This window comes from Rattus norvegicus, chromosome 15, assembly GCF_036323735.1.
Source record: "Rattus norvegicus strain BN/NHsdMcwi chromosome 15, GRCr8, whole genome shotgun sequence".
NCBI classification, from domain to species: domain Eukaryota; kingdom Metazoa; phylum Chordata; class Mammalia; order Rodentia; family Muridae; genus Rattus; species Rattus norvegicus.
In genome coordinates, this window is record NC_086033.1 from 22,095,388 (window position 1) to 22,113,192 (window position 17,805).

General features: G+C 49.5%; 1 protein-coding gene and 1 long non-coding RNA gene across 10 annotated transcripts; one reads left to right on the plus strand and one right to left on the minus strand.

The window, feature by feature from the left end:
• Positions 1-2,803: 2,803 nt before the first annotated feature.
• Bmp4 (bone morphogenetic protein 4) lies at positions 2,804-17,758 on the minus strand. Of its 9 annotated transcripts, none has more exons than XM_006251751.4 (4): positions 17,740-17,758; positions 6,416-6,540; positions 4,987-5,366; positions 2,804-3,983 (listed from the first exon to the last, which is right to left on the minus strand). In XM_006251751.4, the coding sequence occupies exons 3-4, from the start codon at positions 5,357-5,359 to the stop codon at positions 3,130-3,132; spliced, it is 1,227 nt and encodes a 408-aa protein (XP_006251813.1). In that variant the 5' UTR covers positions 5,360-5,366; positions 6,416-6,540; positions 17,740-17,758; the 3' UTR covers positions 2,804-3,129. The 9 variants fall into 9 exon arrangements, with proteins under 9 accessions (XP_006251813.1, XP_006251810.1, XP_063130065.1 ...); XM_006251748.5 differs by lacking the exon at positions 17,740-17,758 and adding an exon at positions 9,541-9,884; XM_063273995.1 differs by lacking the exon at positions 17,740-17,758 and adding an exon at positions 9,750-9,826 and having other exon boundaries at positions 4,987-5,313.
• Positions 7,962-8,509, plus strand: LOC134481955 (uncharacterized). Its single transcript, XR_010057900.1, has 2 exons — positions 7,962-8,148; positions 8,259-8,509. It is a non-coding gene; the product is annotated as an uncharacterized LOC134481955 (long non-coding RNA).
• Positions 17,759-17,805: the final 47 nt, after the last annotated feature.

Consider the following 17,805-nt stretch of genomic DNA (forward strand, 5'->3'; position numbering starts at 1 on the left):
GAAGGGCGGTGGAATGAAGCACCGTCAAGACAGAAAACAAAGTCAGCAGGTCACCTGGCAGGTTTTAAACGAATTACGCAACGAAAGCCCCCACACAAACGCTTTTTTTGGGGGGGGAAGGGGGGGTCTTAAGTTCCAAGGAAGCCGGTTCCAGTTTAAGGGTGGGCTGGGATCGAGTCAACAGCTCTTCTAATGTGGTTAGGACTTTATGAACTCCTCCTCTAGGGCGATTCTCCCCTCCTCTTCTCTAAGTAATGGAATCATCGTGGGGGGTTGGGAGGGGTGAGACTATAAAAGGGGAGATGCCAAGTTAGATGCAAGCTCTCATAAGGTTCTGGGGCCCAGTCTAAGGCAAAAACCTAATTTAGGTAATCTCCTCACATTCAAGTTCATCTCCCCCTAGGCCTCCTCACTGGGTTTCAACAAGAGTCCAGAGGGTTAAAGCCGATCATGGCACTTTGTTTTCTATGCTAACATTTGTGGCACTTGGACTATTTTGTTAACTAGGTATATGCAATTCACAGAATTTCACGGTAAATTCCCCAGACCAAATATTTGGCTGAACAAATAAACAACATTATCCATTCCTGAAAACAAGCCAGTCGAAGGAGGTTGGGGGGCGGGGTGGGGGGGGGAGTGATTGCTAGAAAACGACCTGAGCTGACAAGTCACCAAGCTAGGACCTTCGGTTCAAGTGCTGGAGATCTGGGGCTGTCTTCCAATGACATGTGCCTCTCAGAGATTTGCTGAAGACCAGGCAAAGCAAAATGAGGCCTCCCAAAGGAGAATCCACGACGGGCTGTCCCCCAGAGGCTTGATTCACGCTCCATACCTTTACTGTAAGGGGCAGTGACCCTTGGGGCTGGAGCAGTGGGAAAGCTCTCTTTTGCAAGGAGTCTGGAGGTGCGGTGGAGTCTTGCTGCCTTCGCCCAGGGCTCTGATCTCCTCTCTCCACCTGCGCTCTCCAGGGAGCTGAGGCTTTGGCAAGCACCCCACTTCTATTTTTATTGGTTTCCACTAAGCTGCTCCTTTTTGCAGGACTGTAGGACTTCAGTAATTAAAAACAAAAACGAGTCCTGCTTCATCCATCAGACTTCCAAAAGCACACGCAATACTGCGTGTAAAAGAATTCAGGGAGGTGCACGCACGACGCACAGAGAAGGCTAAACTGCCCCTGTGCCTTGTGTCTGACACAACTCCCAAACAAAACAACCTTCACCTTCAGAGCGATGCAGAAACAGAGGAATGCCCTTTTCCTGGCCCTTTGCAGAGGACCAGGATCCCCACTGTTTCTACCCTAAATTATTCAACTGGAGCAGGGAGAAGGAGCTGAACTGACTAGGACTTAATTTAACTCTGGTAATGAGAAGTCAAAGGCCTCTCTTTTGTTTCCCTAAATTCCTACAAACATACCCTTTGGAAAGCTCCTTCTGTCCTTAACTGAAGGGGTCTCCCACCTCTAAGCCCAGTGATGTCTTCTTCCCACCTTTTCTTCCTTTTGTTTCTTTCTTTCTTTTTAAGACAACAAAGTCTCATTTGTCCCAGGCTGGCCGGAAACTTCCTCTGTAACCGAGCATGACCTTGAACTTGTGTTCCTTTAGCCTCTACTAGAGAGCTAGGATCACTGGTGTGTTCGTCACCTCTCCCACCACACCCTGACTCCAGCAGGGAATCACACCCAAGGTTTCCTGCACTCCAGGCAAGCCCTCTGCCATCTGAACCACATCTCCAGCTAAGATCATTCCTTTCACTGAGCCACCAAACGAGGCTTTCTCCTTGAAGAACCAACCCCTGCTGCAAACTTCAGTTCCACAGGACAGATCGTACTCTGGCTGGTTCTGGAGGATGGTGGAGGAGCTAGCACAGAAAAAGACAAGAGATCCATGACTCAGTAAATGCCGAGAGGAGAGATATCAGAACACTTTCACAGGCGGGCCCGCTTCAAAACTCTTGTAGTTCATCTCATTGCCAACTCCCCTTCCCTAACACAATACTGGGATTCTGAACTTGAAAGAAGGGGAAGGAAGGATGAAGGTTAACAGCCCCTTAACACTGAAGCATCCCACCACACCTTATATGTCCAGAGTGGTCACTAAATTATTTCAAGGTAGGACCTATTATTGTTATGAAATCCAGCTCGAAAAAAAGAAAAAGGAAAAAGGAGAGAGAGAGAGAGAAAGAGAGAGAGAGAGAGGAGAGCTTTAATCCCAACATTTGAGGGACAGATCTCTGTGAGTTTGAGGCCAGCCTGGTCTATATAGTGAGCTCTAGGACAGCCAGGACTACATAGTGGGACCCCTGTCGGGAGGTGGGGGGGGGAAGCCACTAAACTCAAAGCCCTGTTTGAAAGGAGACCTTGTATGTATGGATTGGATTTGGTTCAAAAGGAGAAAGAGGCCTGCCAGTACTGAAGACACTCCGGGGTATCATGAAGCAAAAGGTGGGAATGAGTCTCTGAGAGTGGAAACCTTTCTCCACAGGGTTGAGGCTCTGACACTCTACAACAGGTGAGCAAAGCCAAGAAGATCCAGAAGTCCCAAACCAAATTCTTTTTCATCTGGCTATTCCTTTCATCCAGTTTCTGCATGGCATGTGTCATCCAGATGGGAGAGGGTGCTGCTTCCTTGTTAACATTAAGTAAGAATGGAGAGCAGTCGCCATCTCGCTGCCATCACTTGGCTCTGGGCCCCCACGGTTTAGACACCTCCAGTTGCCACCTCTGACTTTCATCAGTCTACCCCCAGCCCCATCTCAAAGTAAAACAAAAGGACGGAATAGGAAATAAGATAGAAAGGCCGTAATGTATCTTTAAAATAATGACTCATTTTATTTTCTTTTAATACGTAGTTATAAATATATTTGTCAAAATATATGATCAATATGGTCAAAACATTTGCACGTAAAGTCATAAATAAGGTCAAGGTGGGTGTTTAGGGTTGGTTTTTTTTTTTTCCTTTTCTGTCTTTCTTTTTCTTTCTTTCTTTTTTTCTTTTTTTTAAGATAAAAGTCCAGCTATAGGGAAGCAGTTTGTGTGGTATGTGTGGGTGGTCGGATGGGCTTTGTGTGTGTGTGTGTGTGTGTGTGTGTGTGTGTGTGTGTGTGTGCATCCGTCCTCCGGACTGCCTGATTTCAGCGGCATCCGCACCCCTCCACCACCATCTCCTGATAATTTTTCAACACCACCTTGTCGTACTCGTCCAGATACAACATGGAAATGGCGCTCAGTTCGGTGGGGACACAGCAGGCCTTAGGGATGCTAGAATTAACGGAGTTGACCAGGGTCTGCACAATGGCATGATTGGTTGAGTTGAGGTGGTCCGCCAGTGGAAAGGGACAGTCCCCGTGGCAGTAGAAGGCCTGGTAGCCCGGTGGGGCCACGATCCAATCATTCCAGCCCACGTCACTGAAGTCCACGTAGAGCGAATGGCGACGGCAGTTCTTATTCTTCTTCCTGGAGCGCTGTGGGTGATGCTTGGGACTACGCTTGGCCCTCCGGCGGGTCAAGGTATGACCCCGGCCATCGTGGCCAAAAGTGACCAGGAGGGGCCGGAGTTGGGCCCAATTTCCACTCCCTTGAGGTAACGATCGGCTAATCCTGACATGTTGGCCCTGGTGGGTCCGTGTCTGGTGGAGGTGAGTCACCTCAATGGCCAGCCCATAGTTGGGTTGCTTTTCCCGGGTCCATCGAAGGACTGCAGGGCTCACATCGAAAGTTTCCCACCGTGTCACATTGTGATGGACTAGTCTGGTGTCCAGTAGTCGTGTGATGAGGTGTCCAGGCACCATTTCTGCTGGGGGCTTCATAACCTCATAAATGTTTATACGGTGGAAGCCCTGTTCCCAGTCAGGGCCCTGGTCCACCTGCTCCCGAAATAGCCGGAGCTCTGCAGAGGAGATCACCTCATTCTCTGGGATGCTGCTGAGGTTAAAGAAGAAACGAAAAGCAGAGCTCTCACTGGTCCCTGGGATGTTCTCCAGATGTTCTAGGCACAGTTGAAAAGGGAAAAGAAAAGGCCCATGAGCTTTTCTGAGACAAAAAAGAAAAAAGAAAAACAAAAAACAAACAAACAAACAAAATAGGGGAATTGGTTGAACTCTGCTTGTAGTGGAAACCTAAGGGGAGGAAATTACTGTGCCTTTTAATGGGAAGGCAGAGAAACGGGGCAGCCAGCAAACCAGCAGAACTCAGCTCACATTTGTCAAGCACCAAAGACAGAAAGTATCTCCCGAGCTCCTTTATATGCCTAATAATTTCCATGTGTCAACTCTTTTACTCCACCACCCTCGGACTCCCCTTTGAAAGCCCCCCTCTTGGCTTTGTGTACAGTTTTCTTTACAAGTGGTTGTAAAGAAAAAGAGGGGCCACCCTCTCTCTCTCTCTCCCTCTCCACTTTCGAGTATGTTACCAAACATTTCCCCAGCGATCCTGGAAACACAGAGCATGCCTTGTTGATCATGTTACAGAAGGGAAAATAAATTCCAACACAGTAATGATGCTGGAGGATTAATAACTCAGATTTACTTTGGAAAAGAAACATCCGCTAGGAAACATTCAGATCGTATTACAAGGCCCCTATTGAATAAATCTGACAAACACACAGCTGTAATATTAAATTCAGTAGGTGCTTTGAACAAAACGGGCAGAAACCCCGGCTTTGATATGGCTAAAGCACACCGCTGGGGCTAGCCCACGTCTGAGTGGTGTCACTCCGCTCCTCCTCAACATCGCCCCCCCTCCCCCATCACCACCACCACTGGTCTCCAGAAAGTACCTTCAGAGGCTGCGCTCTGGAAAGTTGAAGGTAAGTGGCCCTGTTCCACAGCCTCCAGGACTTGGAGCTTTGATGTAACCTGAACTCTTCTTCCCCAAGGGCTTCCACAGCCCCTTCAGCTTGCCCTGCCAGCTACCCCCCCCCCGCCCCCCTCCGCCGGGGCCCGGGCGCTCCACCCCACCCTACGCCGCCAGGACTAAGAGCAGAAACTGACCTTCGTGATGGAAACTCCTCACAGTGTTGGCTCTGCTGGCAGGACGCTCAGGGTACTCAAGCCCGGTTCCCTGGCTCTGCTCTTCTTCCTCCTCCTCCCCAGACTGGAGCCGGTAAAGATCCCTCATGTAATCCGGGATGACGGCGCTCTTGCTCGGCTGCGGACGGCGGCGCAGCCCAAACATCTGCAGAAGTGTCGCCTCGAAGTCCCGCAGGAGCTCATGGCTCTGCCCTGAGCGGCGTCCTCCCGCGTGGCCCTGAATCTCGGCGACTTTTTTCTTCCCGGTCTCAGGTATCAAACTAGCATGGCTCGCGCCTCCTAGCAGGACTTGGCATAATAAAACGACCATCAGCATTCGGTTACCAGGAATCATGGTGTCTCTGGGGAAGGGGAGGGGGTGGAAGGTTAAAGAATAAATAAATACCGATCAATAGCGAGAAATAGAGATGTCTCTGCATATGCATATAGGGATAGCAACCGACGGCCAAGATGTAAAACAGGTCCGAAAGATCAAGTTTGTGTTTTCTCCCTCACACCCTCCCCACACACACACACCAGCTGCAGCCATGCACGGCCCGAAAGTAAGAATCGCCCTGTAATTACTTGGTCTAACTTGTTTACACTCAAATAACCCCAAATCAGATAGCCTCCATCCTGTCCCAACGGCTATCTGAGCCATGATCTCAGCGTGGCTTCTTCAAGGATAAACAGTTAACATTGAGGGGGTAAAAGGGGGGTGGGGGAGGGAGAATTAAAATGGCATCGCTCTTCACTTCGGACCTTCAGCCTCCCCCTCTTCCTCCACCACAACCCCCCGCCCTTCCTCCTCCCTCCAGCCCAATTTCCACAACTTCCAGCTGGTTAAGAACAGGAGGAGGGGAGAACAGAGCAGCGACGACCGGGCTTGGACCAGGCAGCAAGGTCCAGTGGCTGGGAAAAAAAGTCAGGGGGGTTGCCCCAGTGACTTTGTGATTTATTTCATTGTGGTCGCTGCGTTGAAAATGTTCAGGAAAAAGTCTTGTTCCCAGGGAAGGGTAGGGGTGATTCCGAAGCGAACACGGGTAATTTTTTTTTTTTTTTTGACATGAGGCAAAGAACTGGCCTTCCCAGGCTAGTGGGACCGGACTGGGAAGGGAGTGGTTAGCCCTCAAGGGACAGCCCGGACCTGCGGACCTTTCATCTCTTTGGTCCTTCGCGTTCCCCACTTTCTTGCAACGCAGCGGATCAGAGAAGACAGTGGGAGCGCTTTAGAAGGACCCCGTACGCTTCGAGCGTCTGGCCTTCAGGGGCCAGGAAAGAGAGCGACAGCGCTGCCTGAGAGTGGGGCGCGGACATTGGAATGGAAGTCCGACGGGAGGGACAGACAGCGATCAGGGGTGGGAAGACAGAATGAAATCCCAAGAGGGGGAAAGAAGAGGTGTCTACTCACTGACAGAAAACAAGGCATATAATAACAGTCCATGATTCTTGGGAGCCAATCTTGAACAAACTTGCTGGAAAGGCTCAGAGAAGCTGCGGCAGTGCGTCGCTCGGAATGGCACTACGGAATGGCTCCTAAAATGAATATTTGAATATAATGAGACTCTGGAGCAGACAGGCTCTGTTTTTCTTCCAGCCCCTAGGAGTCACGTGGACCCAGAGGCCCCGCCCCACTCACCGAAGAGCCCGCCCGCCCCTCCTCCATCCTCCCACCCCGGCTGGGTCCAGCCCCTGCGAGCGAGGCCAACCTCCGCGCCCGCAGCTGGAGCCCCAGCCGTCTGGGAGTTGTCCCCGCCTGCTCGGAGGAGCTCTCGGCGGGACACCAGCCGCTGGCGGGGTTCTCCGTCGTAGTCACTGCACGCAGGGGACGTGGGGCACGTCTCTACCTGCGGCGCGCAGTGCAATGCATCTGGCCAGGTTCGGGGACCGGTTATCTGAAGGTTGAGGGATCAGGGTGCACTTGAAGACGCTTCTCTTTACAGCGCCGACACGGCTTAAGTGCAGCCGAGAGGGCGACCGAAAAGACAGTTCCTTCAAAGCCTCACGACCGAGAGTTACGAGAAAAGGAAAACGCGTAGGGACCCTCCAAGAGCGCGCGCACACACAGGCAAACACACTCGCACACTCCGGCACTTCCTCCACAGGGTCTCCGAGAGGCCAAATAATGCTTCCAGCGACAGGCGCCGACCCCTAGCGGATCTAACTCCCAGCCAGAAGACTCTGACCCCGTCGCCAACTCAGTCTGCCGCGGGGGTGTCAGGGTGTGAGCGGTGTGGGAAAGTCAGAAGGAGCGGCTTCTGAAGCACTGTCTAGTAGCCCCGCCAGAGTCCCCGCACCGTGTCTGCCAACCGCAGCGTCCGCTCCAGCCAAGCAGATCCTTCAGAAACCGGTCGGCGGTGCCATTCAAGGCGGAGGGGGTGGACGTCTGGGTTCCTAGCTCCAGACAGATTCCAAAACAGGCGTCGCCGAAGAGAGAGCGCGCATCACATTTTTTTTTTTTCAGATCTCAGAGTCGCAAAGGCTTTACAACTCCGACCCGGCGCGGAAAGGAAACCCCAGCGCGATCCCAAGCGTCTACAAACCCGAGAACAGCTTTCGGCCTGCACTCGACCTCTCCCTCCGGCTTGGCTTACTTTTTAAACCACCCCCACCCCCACCACCCCCCACCCCCGCGCGCGCCACTTCCTTCCCCCCACCCCTTTCCTCCTTTGCACCAGCTACAGAATCGCAGCAAAGATTCCTCCAAGAAATTCACCAACACACAACTCAGGCAATGACGGGGGCGGGGGCGGGGGGTGACCTGACTATCCCAAGATGCCACACACGTGGGCCTGTTCTAACCTCAGGAAGCGCAACTCTTCTGTTCAAGGAGGTCGTTGCGCGGGGTCCATCCGAGGAGGACCCGAGTCCCGGGACTCCCGCTCCAGAGCCCGCTCCACCCGGCCTCTTTGCCTCACTTAGGAACTCGACGTGTCCGGCTGCTTTCCAGCCTCACCGCCCCCCGCCCCAGTTTTCGGGACGGGGAAAGCTTTCGGGAAACCTTTGAGAAAGAAGTGTAAAGGATGGAGAGTCATGTCCTTCCTGGCGGTGGTGGCTGCCAAGCACCAGCCCACACCGCTGGCCTGGGTGCAGAGACCGCGGGCGCCCCTGAGCGACAATCCGCTCTCACCACCAGCCGCGCAGGTTTCCGAGACAATTTCTCCTTTCCCCGACCAGCGTCGCCGCTGGGAATAACTGGGAAAGCCCTGGAAAGGGCAAAGGGCTTCTTGTTGATGTGTTTATTTGTTTTTAAGGGGAAAGGAGATGGAGATGTGCTAGTGACTGGCGCACGCGGAGCGAGGGCAGAGTGGAACGGGCAGACGCTCGGGGTCCCGGGACAATCCTGTGCCCTTGGGAGTCTGGCGGTGTGGGGAGCGCTCTCGACGTTAAAACCCAGTAAAGAGGCGAAGGAGTTGTTTCAATTACAAGTTCACAAGGACCCCCCTCTAATCACTCTTTTCTTCCCTGATTTTTTTAAATTAAAAAAAAAACAAATTCAAGTTAATTTTCATCTCCTAGTACTCTTTTTTTCTTAATGGGGTTGGTACAGCTCCTGGCGGCAGTTACCCTTCACTTTCTTCCCATAATCTTCTCCCAAAGCCAAAACTTAATATTAGCCTCAGTTTACTGAATATGGCCCTGTTAGCGATTCAACATCTCACAAAACCTTCAGCTCATAAAACGAGATATTCAAAAACTATCAGCCAAAGCCGTGGCGGGAAACTTTCCGAGTCCCGGGGGGTCCAACTACGCTGCGTTTTTGTAAGGACCCCGCAATCCCCGAACCCTTTGGGGCATCGTGAGCCAAGAAAGCTCCTCATTAGACCTGCCGGCTCGTCCCCACCGACACAACACAGCAGAAGACCCGCACAGGTAGCCTTCGGGCATCCTGGCCAGGGCCCGTCGAACCTTACACCCCCTCCCGGGGAGGGGGGGGTTGGAAGGGAGGCTGAAGGCAGAATGCATGGGTGCCCATGTCTAAAAAAATAACTCGTGGAGATTGGAGCGAGTTCTGTAGCTACAGTTCGCTAGCTCTCCGGGGAGGGGGGCGCGTTGGAGATGAGATTAGGTGACACCCCGCTCAAGGAAGCCCCTGTATCCCAGGTCGCGCTTTAGAGCCAAGCAAGACTACATCTTTTTTGCAAAGCTAGCTCTGGCTAGGTTTTCTCTCCCGGTGTCGCAGTCCCTCCGTACCCCTCTCGTGTTGAAACTGAGTTGACTCCCTCCTCTCCCACTCTTTTAGTCTAGGGGGAAATCAAACCCACCAAACCCCACGATTCTTCCCAATGACCTCCATCCAAGGCCTTCTCTCCTTCCCGCCTCTCCTGGCCGGCATCTCCCTGAAAGTAGGTTGGATGGACGTAGTAATACATATGGAGGTGCCTTTCAGCCCCATCATCCCACCTCCAACACTACTGTTGGAGAAGGAAGGAGGAATAGGCCAACTTTTGCCACACTTACAGCCTGAGCCCATCCCAGCTATGGTTGCACCTCGAACCCTCAAACGAGCGCCCCTTGCCAGGATGCCATACTCACCATAGGTTCCTGCAGAAGCGGGCTCGCCCGCAGCTGCTCCTGGGGACCTCTAGACAGCTGCAGTGAACCTGGTCGAGGGCCAGAGACTGGATCGCTGCAGGCTCCAGACGGTTTGGACGAGAATCCCATTAGGGACGGAGACCAGATACTCAGACTGGGTAGCAGCGGCGTCTTAGACTAGGGTCCCTCAGCTCGGATGCCGAACTCACCTAGCTTCCGGGCCAGGCCTCGCGCTCCTGCCTTCCCACCCTCCAGCACCACCCTCTCTCATCTACTCCTTCCTTCTCTTTTCCCTCCCTCTCTTTCTTCCCTTCCTCCCCAGTCTTTCCCCAGCGGCCCCTCCTTTCTTCCCTCCTCCCTTAATCGCCTCCCCTTCTGGGGATGGGAGCCCCGCCCACATCCTCCCATCCAGCCACGGGGCCTCGCCTCGCCTCGCCTCGCCTGGCAGGCCCGGGTCCGGAAGCCTGCACAGCGCCCCAGTCCTCAGTTGCCACCTTGGCTGGGACACCGATGCCTCCAGCTCGGGAAGCAGCCAGGGCTCACCTGGGGACCACGTGCAAGAGGTACTAGAAAGCGTGCACCAACTAGTCTCTGTTCCTTCCAAAAATACCCATGGGAGTCTGGGCTTCCCTGAGTTTAGAGTAACTGCTGCCCAAACTGATGATTAAAACACTGAGTAATCACCATTTACCCCGAGTAATTAGAGATAATGAAACACCTCTAAAATCAGGTTATGGAGAAGGGAGCTGTTGGATTGGTTTAAAGGGTGGCCTTCCGTAAACTGTTAAAGGATTCCCAAACGTTGAGAAACAGGCTGCGAACAGGGCTGTGTGCCCGAAGGAGATACCTCTTCAACTATTAGGAGGTGACTTTCCCCCCAAGAAAACATTCTTTAAAGATGTTTCTTGTGGAAACCCTTGGTGCTGACACTGAGAATCGCACCCCCTTAAACTGGATGCCCTCCATCAGTTCCCCAGGTCTAACTTCTCAAAAAGCACAAGGCGATTTGCAGGCACTTGGCAGGCAAGCAGGCCCAGGCCTTGTAAGACAATTAGAAAAGCATATTTATAACTCCGAAGCCTTCTTAACTGTCAGGTGGTTATTTTTGTTTGTTGGTTAGTTTGTTTGGGACCTTCCGGGAAGGTGACCAAGAGAAGCAAGTGCTTTTTAGGCAAAGTAGAGAGGAGAAAAAAAAAAAAGTGCCTATTGGTCCCTTTTTAAAAGAAGGGAGAAGAGGAATTGATTCTTTCATAATAATAGCAACAACTGTTGGTAATTGTACTATCTGATGGGAGGTGGAATGTGGCCCGCTTTTAAACCTTCCCAAATGGGAGCTAATTTCACTCACTGCCTCGCAAGGCGATGGCAAGGCGCTGTGAAGGAACTATCAGCTTCATCTTTGTTTTGACAAACAAGGATGGGGAGGGAGAGCCAGGCTAAGAGCCCTTGCCCAAAGCACTGAAGGAAATCACAGCTTCTGCTAAATAAAGCTAAAGCTTCAGGGTAGGGGTGAGGCCAGCAGCCCTGAGCTCCAGGTAACTCCCAAAGGGCTGGAAGATAGCAATTTCCGGTTCTTGGTTTCTGTTCTCTGAGGTGGGTGTTATATTCCCTTGTCACTACAAAGCAGATCTTGACCTAGTGCAGCTCATCTGACCTTTGCACTTACACACCTTCAGAATTAAAAAAAAAAAAAAAAAAAAAACAGGAACCAGTTCCTGTATTCTACCGGCCAGAGACAAAGGGTGAGGAGGAATGTCAGGTTGGAAGGACTGTTAGAGCTAAGCACAACATCCTGACCTTCCCCAGCCTGGAGCGCACGTATGCCCCTGGCCAAGTCCTTTCATTCCAATGGGTACCACCTCTCTCATCCACTGAACAGAAAGATCAGGTCAGGGCTCCCGGATCCCTTTCAGTTAGAAGAGGACTCCACTGGTCCACTGTAACTTTAGTGAAGTTACAATCTACCTTCTTTCATTCGAAATCGTTTTCTAAGTATACCTTCTCTTTTAATCTCTGATTAATCAAGGTAAGGCGAAAACACCAGCCAGGAAAGATGACGGAGAAACGTACCCACGGCTTCTAACACAGCCAAAATTACAATTAATTATTTAAAACAACAACACAAAATTAAAACGCCATTACATTACATTACTCTTATTACATTACTCCTGGGGCATCGGGCTCTGTGCTCCCAGAGCAGGTTGAAGGACAGATCCAGTGCTCAATGAGGCCACTGCGTCAGCCATGTGTTCCTTAATCTTTAAACTCACAGACATCGGAGATTCCTTGTCCTTGGAGGCATGACTTTTGCTTTAATGAATTTCGTTGGGGGTGGGGAGAGGGTTTGTTTGTTCATTTTTCTTCTTACCCAACTGTTGTTTGAATGACAGCTATTGTCTTGTTTTGCTGAAACCCAGACAGTAAAAGTGGCCATTGGGCCAACCAGTCTGTGAAACCTAGTCTAGGAGTTTCTGATTAAGCTACCTGACGAACTAGGTGTTCAGTGGGGAGACTCAGAGGCAATCTCTAGGGACAGTTAAACTTCTTTTTTCCCCCATTTTAAATGGATATCTACTGCCCATTAGCTGTCAGGTGTGATTCATGCTTTAGTCCCAGCACTCAAGAGGCAGAGGCAGACAGATGATCTCTAGGTGTTTGGGACTAGCCTGGTCTACCTAGTGAGTTCAGGACAACCAGCACTATGTGGAGAGATGCCCAACCTCAAAAAACAAACAAACAAACAAACAAACAAACACCCTACCCATTAGCATCTCTCTGACCCAATCCTCCTAGTCTTTTTCTTTTTCCCCTCTCAGTTATGCCAAGCAACAGCTTACTTTTGGTTTGGTCTGGGCGGTTGGTTTGGTCTGGTTGGTTTTTGAAGCAAGGTCTCACTGGATAGAATGCAGGTACATACCACCATCCCTGACCAATACTCCTGTCTTCAAAGTTAGTCTGGGTATACTTTCGGAGCGAATAAGTACCATTGAAAAGTAGAAACAAGGGCATTCTTAAATAAGTATGGGATGTTTTTGAATAAAGCTTTATAAACAGTTAGAGTGTGTCCAGAACCCATCAAATAGGTCCACAGCACTGAAGAGATTTCTACTTTCTTACATTTTGTTTTGTTTTGTTTGTTCGTTTTTCTGTGTAGCCCTGGCTGTCCTAGAACTTGATCTGTAGACCAGGCAGGCCTGGAACTCACAGAGATCCACCTGTCTCTGCCTCCTGGTTGCTAGGGTTAAAGATTTACACTTCCTGGCTCAGTTATAAAAACAAAAAACATTTCTGATTCTGCAGGCACAGTACCTTGATTCTAGGGCCCAAATGAAGAATGGTGTGGGGTCTTCAAACTTTGCCATTTAGATGTCTATCGAAACTATAAGGGAATACTTTGAAGGGATCTCCAGCACCATTGCTAACTACTGGGAGTAATAAGACAGGCCGATGTAAAACGGAGTTAGAAGACATTCTTGTAATCACCGAGACCCCAAGTTCACTCACGGGAATATCACCATAATTTCTTCTTTGTTCTTGAGCCCTCACACCAGCCCACGCCAAACCCTTCTTCTGCAGATGAGATTCTGAAACTTTACCGAGATCGTATAGATCCTCCGAGGTCACTGAGCTCATAAGCGATGGGCCCCATATTCAGACCACGTCATTCTCTCTTCCTCCATGAGTCTTGAACTGGACCAGTGGGTGCCTGTGGTCATAGCTCCTCGCTAAACAGGACTTGTCCGTGCAGGTGCATACAACCTGCAGCCTGTGAGTACCCAGGGTAACTATGAGTGCAACCAAACAAAACCCCATAAACTTGCTTCAAACGTTATGGGAATATTTTTCCCCCTTGGATTTATTTTTCCTACCTCGATTGTATGATTCTCCAACAAGAACTCTGCAGATGACAGCATCATGACATGGGTCAAAAAAAAAAAAAAAAAAAAGACACCTCTTCAGAGTTTTCCCAGGCCACGGAATCAGTTGCTACTCTGCCACCAACGATCTCAGTCCTGCCGTGTTCCTCTGATTCAGCTTCTCTGGTGCCGGGAGTGTAGGAGCCAGCCACTCTGCCTGGCTCCCAAAGTTATTAGATGGCAGAAGAAAATAAAGACTGAGAAAGCTGGATTTTTCTTCCCATGTAACCAGCCCATCTCAAGACAACACTTTCCTATGGCCTTCCCTAAAAACAGGCTGTGGTCTTGAGAAAGAAGCCAATCTTCTCTGTGGGTCAAGGTTTCCTCAGAAAAAAATGTAGGGACCAGCAGGTTCCATAGGAATCCCTCAGGGCCCAGGATTCATGGGTAGTTACACCATAGTCAAATTGCCTAATCTCTAGTACCTCAGTTTCCTCCTCATAGTCTGCGAATATTTTTTATTTCATAATGCTCTTACAAGTATTGAGTGAATTAGTAAAAGAAAATGGCAGGTACCACACGATTCAGTAAATATTAGCTAGTGTTATTCTTTGCAGAGCATAAAGAGACAGCCCACTATGGAGATTTATTTAAAGTTTACTTAAAGAGAAAGGCACATACGCAAATGCCAGCACATCGATGCATTCATTTGTACAATTAATATGACAGCAATCGAAATTGAAAAGAAGCTTCTAAAGCAAGGAACTGTGTCTCACGCATACTTTGATCTTTCTGGTGCTGTAGATATCTCAGATATTTACTGAATAAAAGCTGTTGTTTGTGTGACTGGCGTTCCCTAGGTTGCTACTCACTGGGGTATGTCTATGTAGATTTGATCCACGGAAATATCTACACCAAGATAACCCATAGCCACCATCACATCTACCAAGAAGCACAAAGTGATAGGCTCCCTGACATCCAAAATACCCTCTTCTGATATTTCTGATTTTTACATCCTTAAGAAATGTGTCTCTCCCTTTTAAATCATACGGTTTTTACCCTCACCCTACCCCCCATTTCTGGGTCTGAAAATATTTGTATAGTGCTAGGAATTAAGTCTAGAATCTTACACACACTTGGTGAGCACTTCACCACTGAACTATATGTCTGGCCCCAAGAAGAAATTTAAACCCAGTTGTACATTTTTTTCCCTCTCAACATTGTTGTTGATTGTTGTCAACCCTTGATTTACATTAGTCAAATTGAATAATCGGATCTGAATGCATAAACTCAGGGGACTTGTCTAGCCTCTTCTATGCTCTCGGTTTGATTCCCCACACCATAAGAAAAAAGAGAGAAAAGAGAAGAGAAGACAATAGCATGTCGGTCCTGTGCTTTCACATGTGCTGTCTTTCTGTTTTTAAAGGAATGACTCCTTTAAACGAAGCAGCTTAACTGGATGCTGGTGGCTCACACCTATAGTCTCAGCCCTAGAGAGGCAGAGACAGGTGGATCTCTGAGTTCAAGGCCAGTCTGGTTTACAAAATGAGTTCTAGGCTATCCAGGGCTACGAAGAGAAACCCTATCTCAAAACAAAACAAATGTGAAACAAAACAAAACGATTCTTTCAAACTATAACATCAAAAAAAGGGTGGTGAATTCTAATTGGAGCCCTAGTGATTTCAGGCATAAAACAAGACACTATGCTAACATGTAATGCACAGAGGCCAAAGCTTAGGAGCTCTTTTGTTTCCAAAACTGGTCCCCACATGATGAAGGATTCTGAGGCTGCTTCTCTCCGAACATGGTCAGCTGTCCCTGACTAACTTTATAGCAGACCTCCGGTGGAGAAATAAAATTCTTGCCACCAAGTGTATGAAAATGCTTAAAACTCTGGAATGCCTTTGTTCTGGGCCCACAGGTCCTTCTCATTCTCCTTCTCTGCTTGGTGTGCATGGACAGTGAGACCTGGACAAGAATGCAGGCTCATTAGAGGATAAGTTTTAGAAGCAGGACATGCCTAGTCCTATATTGATGCCTGATGACCAAGTGAACCATTGCAGTTTCTCAATTCTGTATCAACTGGGTCAAACTAACGTTCTCCCCTCAGTGGGTTCTAAAAGCTTCCCAGTGTTTCACAAGGAAGGCTTTGCCTAAAGAGATGTGTGATGCAAGGTTTTTTTTCTTTTATCATGTAAATAAAAGTCAGAGATGTTTCTTCCGAGGGCAAGAATCTTAGTGTGGGGCGGAGAGCTTTCCTTGGTGTTCTGGGATCATTCTGTATTGTTTAGAATCCCCTCACAGACTATGCACAGCAGTAGTAACTCAAAAATAGTTCTTCATGTGTGCTTTGGGACAGTTTGTCAAACCGAGTATCTGAGATTTGTAAAATTCTCTCTCTCTTTTTTTTTTTTTACTTTATATGTAATTAAAATATTATTGTATCATTTTTAATAGTTTTTTTTTTTCACTTGTTTGCTTGGGTTGGGTTTGCTCGTTTTTTTTGTTTGTTTGTCTTTTTTTTTTTTTTTTTTTTGGTTCTTTTTTTTTTTTCGGAGCTGGGGACCGAACCCAGGGCCTTGCGCTTCCTAGGCAAGCACTCTACCACTGAGCTAAATCCCCAACCCTGTTTGTCTGTTTTAAGACAAGGTCTTCTGTAGCCCGCAGCCCAGGCTGCCCCAGGAGGCTGGCCTCAAGCTTCTGACTCTGTTGTCTTCACTTCCGGGGGCTGGGATAACAGGTGTGTGTCACCAGGCCATTTTTATGAGGTGCTGCAGACAGAACCCAGAGTTTGGTCTATGTGAGGCAAGCACTCTACTGACTAAATATATCTCCAGCCCTCGCAAGGACTTTTTCTTTGCTTTTTCAAAAGTATCTTTGACCATCCTTTGAAACACTCCCAACAAGGGACAAGGGACAGTTTATACCACCAAATCAGTCATTGTTTATACAGGTCCAAGCTAGCTGGAGCCTGAACTTTGCTGCCCCGGTGGCTGTAACTTCTGAGAAACCCGCCTAAGCCACCTTCTCAAGGCTTCGGGGAGTCTAGTCTGTGGAAGAAAGAATGGGTACACCAACTAAAACCTGGCTTCTAGGCACTAGAACATTCCATGGTAGACAGCTCACGGCCAGCTGCATCCCTGATTCTTCTCTCAGATTCTGGAGGACAGGGTACCAGCTGGGCCAGGAAAGAGTTGGTGCAGGCATCTGTTCATGCTTGACTCTTTCCCTCCATGGTTCCTCTTGGCTCAAAGGTTCTAACAGGGCTTTGCACCACAGCGGGGTTTATATTTCTTGAGGCAGGAATGTAGGACGCCAAAGAGGCAGGTGCAGGATGAAGAGTTGGAAAAGAGCACTCTCTCCAGATCCTGAAAGCCCTGGGTTTAGGGAAATGGTCTGGGGGCGGTGTGTGTGTGTGTGTGTGTGTGTGTGTGTGTGTGTGTGTGTGTGTGTGTGTGTGTGTGTGTAATAAAGAAAATAGCGCTGTGAAGAAGTTATTCTCTTGATTCTTTTCCTAAGCAAGATTTTTCTGTCACCTCCCTAGCGAAAAGATTGTGATCTGAACAAAGACACTAGCTACCTCCAAGGGGACAGGTTCTTTTAGGGGTTCTCAGGCCCTGAGAATACACAGACATATACGTCTACAAATTAGCCCACAGTAGCGTAGCTCATCTTCCAACGTCTCGGTTTCCTTGAGTGTCTATGATCCTAGAGTAACGTTTGCTTCATGGCGTTCTGAAAATAATCGAAGGAAAGCGATGCTATAGCCTGAACTGCCAGTAAAGAAAAAGTGAGGGGCGGATAGAAGCAGGCAAATAGCTCTGCTCTTGGGGATCAGCCCAAACTTCCACAGCGCCCTCACCCTCCCGACAGACGGGACGAAAATGTCGGCATTCTTTCTCAGATCACAGGTAAGCTGGGCAAGTAGGGGACACATCACCGGACACATCGGGTCCGGAGCCTACCGAGCCCTGCCTAGACTAACAGACCTAGCAATTTTTCCACTCTATCTTCGTGACCTCCCCTGGTCAGACTCCCAGCTGAACTTGGCTAACAAAAAGAAACCTGTCTGCTCCCCAGACCTCAGAAGGGCCACAGGGGACCAAAGGCTCTGAGAGGCTGCCGCCCCCACTCCTTGGAAGTCTCTACCAAGACACCAAGTGAAATGCTTTCCCCAACCCCCCGCACCGGGTGGCCGGGTGCAGGGTCACCCGGACGACTCCGCACCACCCGCTGGGGCGCTTCCCAGTTCCCCGACACCTCCAGCAAGCGGCCCCAGCGACCGCGGCACGCCCGCTTCTCTGCCCTTGTTATTTTTAGCTCTCAGGCTGCACCCTCCTACCTGCAAGAGCTCGCCCCGCTCGCAGACTTGTTTTGCAGGATTTGTGCCCCAGGAGGCTAACTTGAC

Excerpts from the sequence above, each read along its gene's own strand:
- Bmp4 (XM_063273995.1), bottom strand. The coding sequence starts at position 9,811 with ATGAGAGAGGGTGGTGCTGGAGGGTGGGAAGGCAGGAGCGCGAGGCCT. Across the intron at positions 5,314-6,415 it reads ATATGCCTTGTTTTCTGTCA|TCCTGCTAGGAGGCGCGAGC; the intron begins GTGAGTAGACAC and ends TATTATGCCAAG. Across the intron at positions 3,984-4,986 it reads GAGGAGTTTCCATCACGAAG|AACATCTGGAGAACATCCCA; the intron begins GTCAGTTTCTGC and ends AACTGTGCCTAG.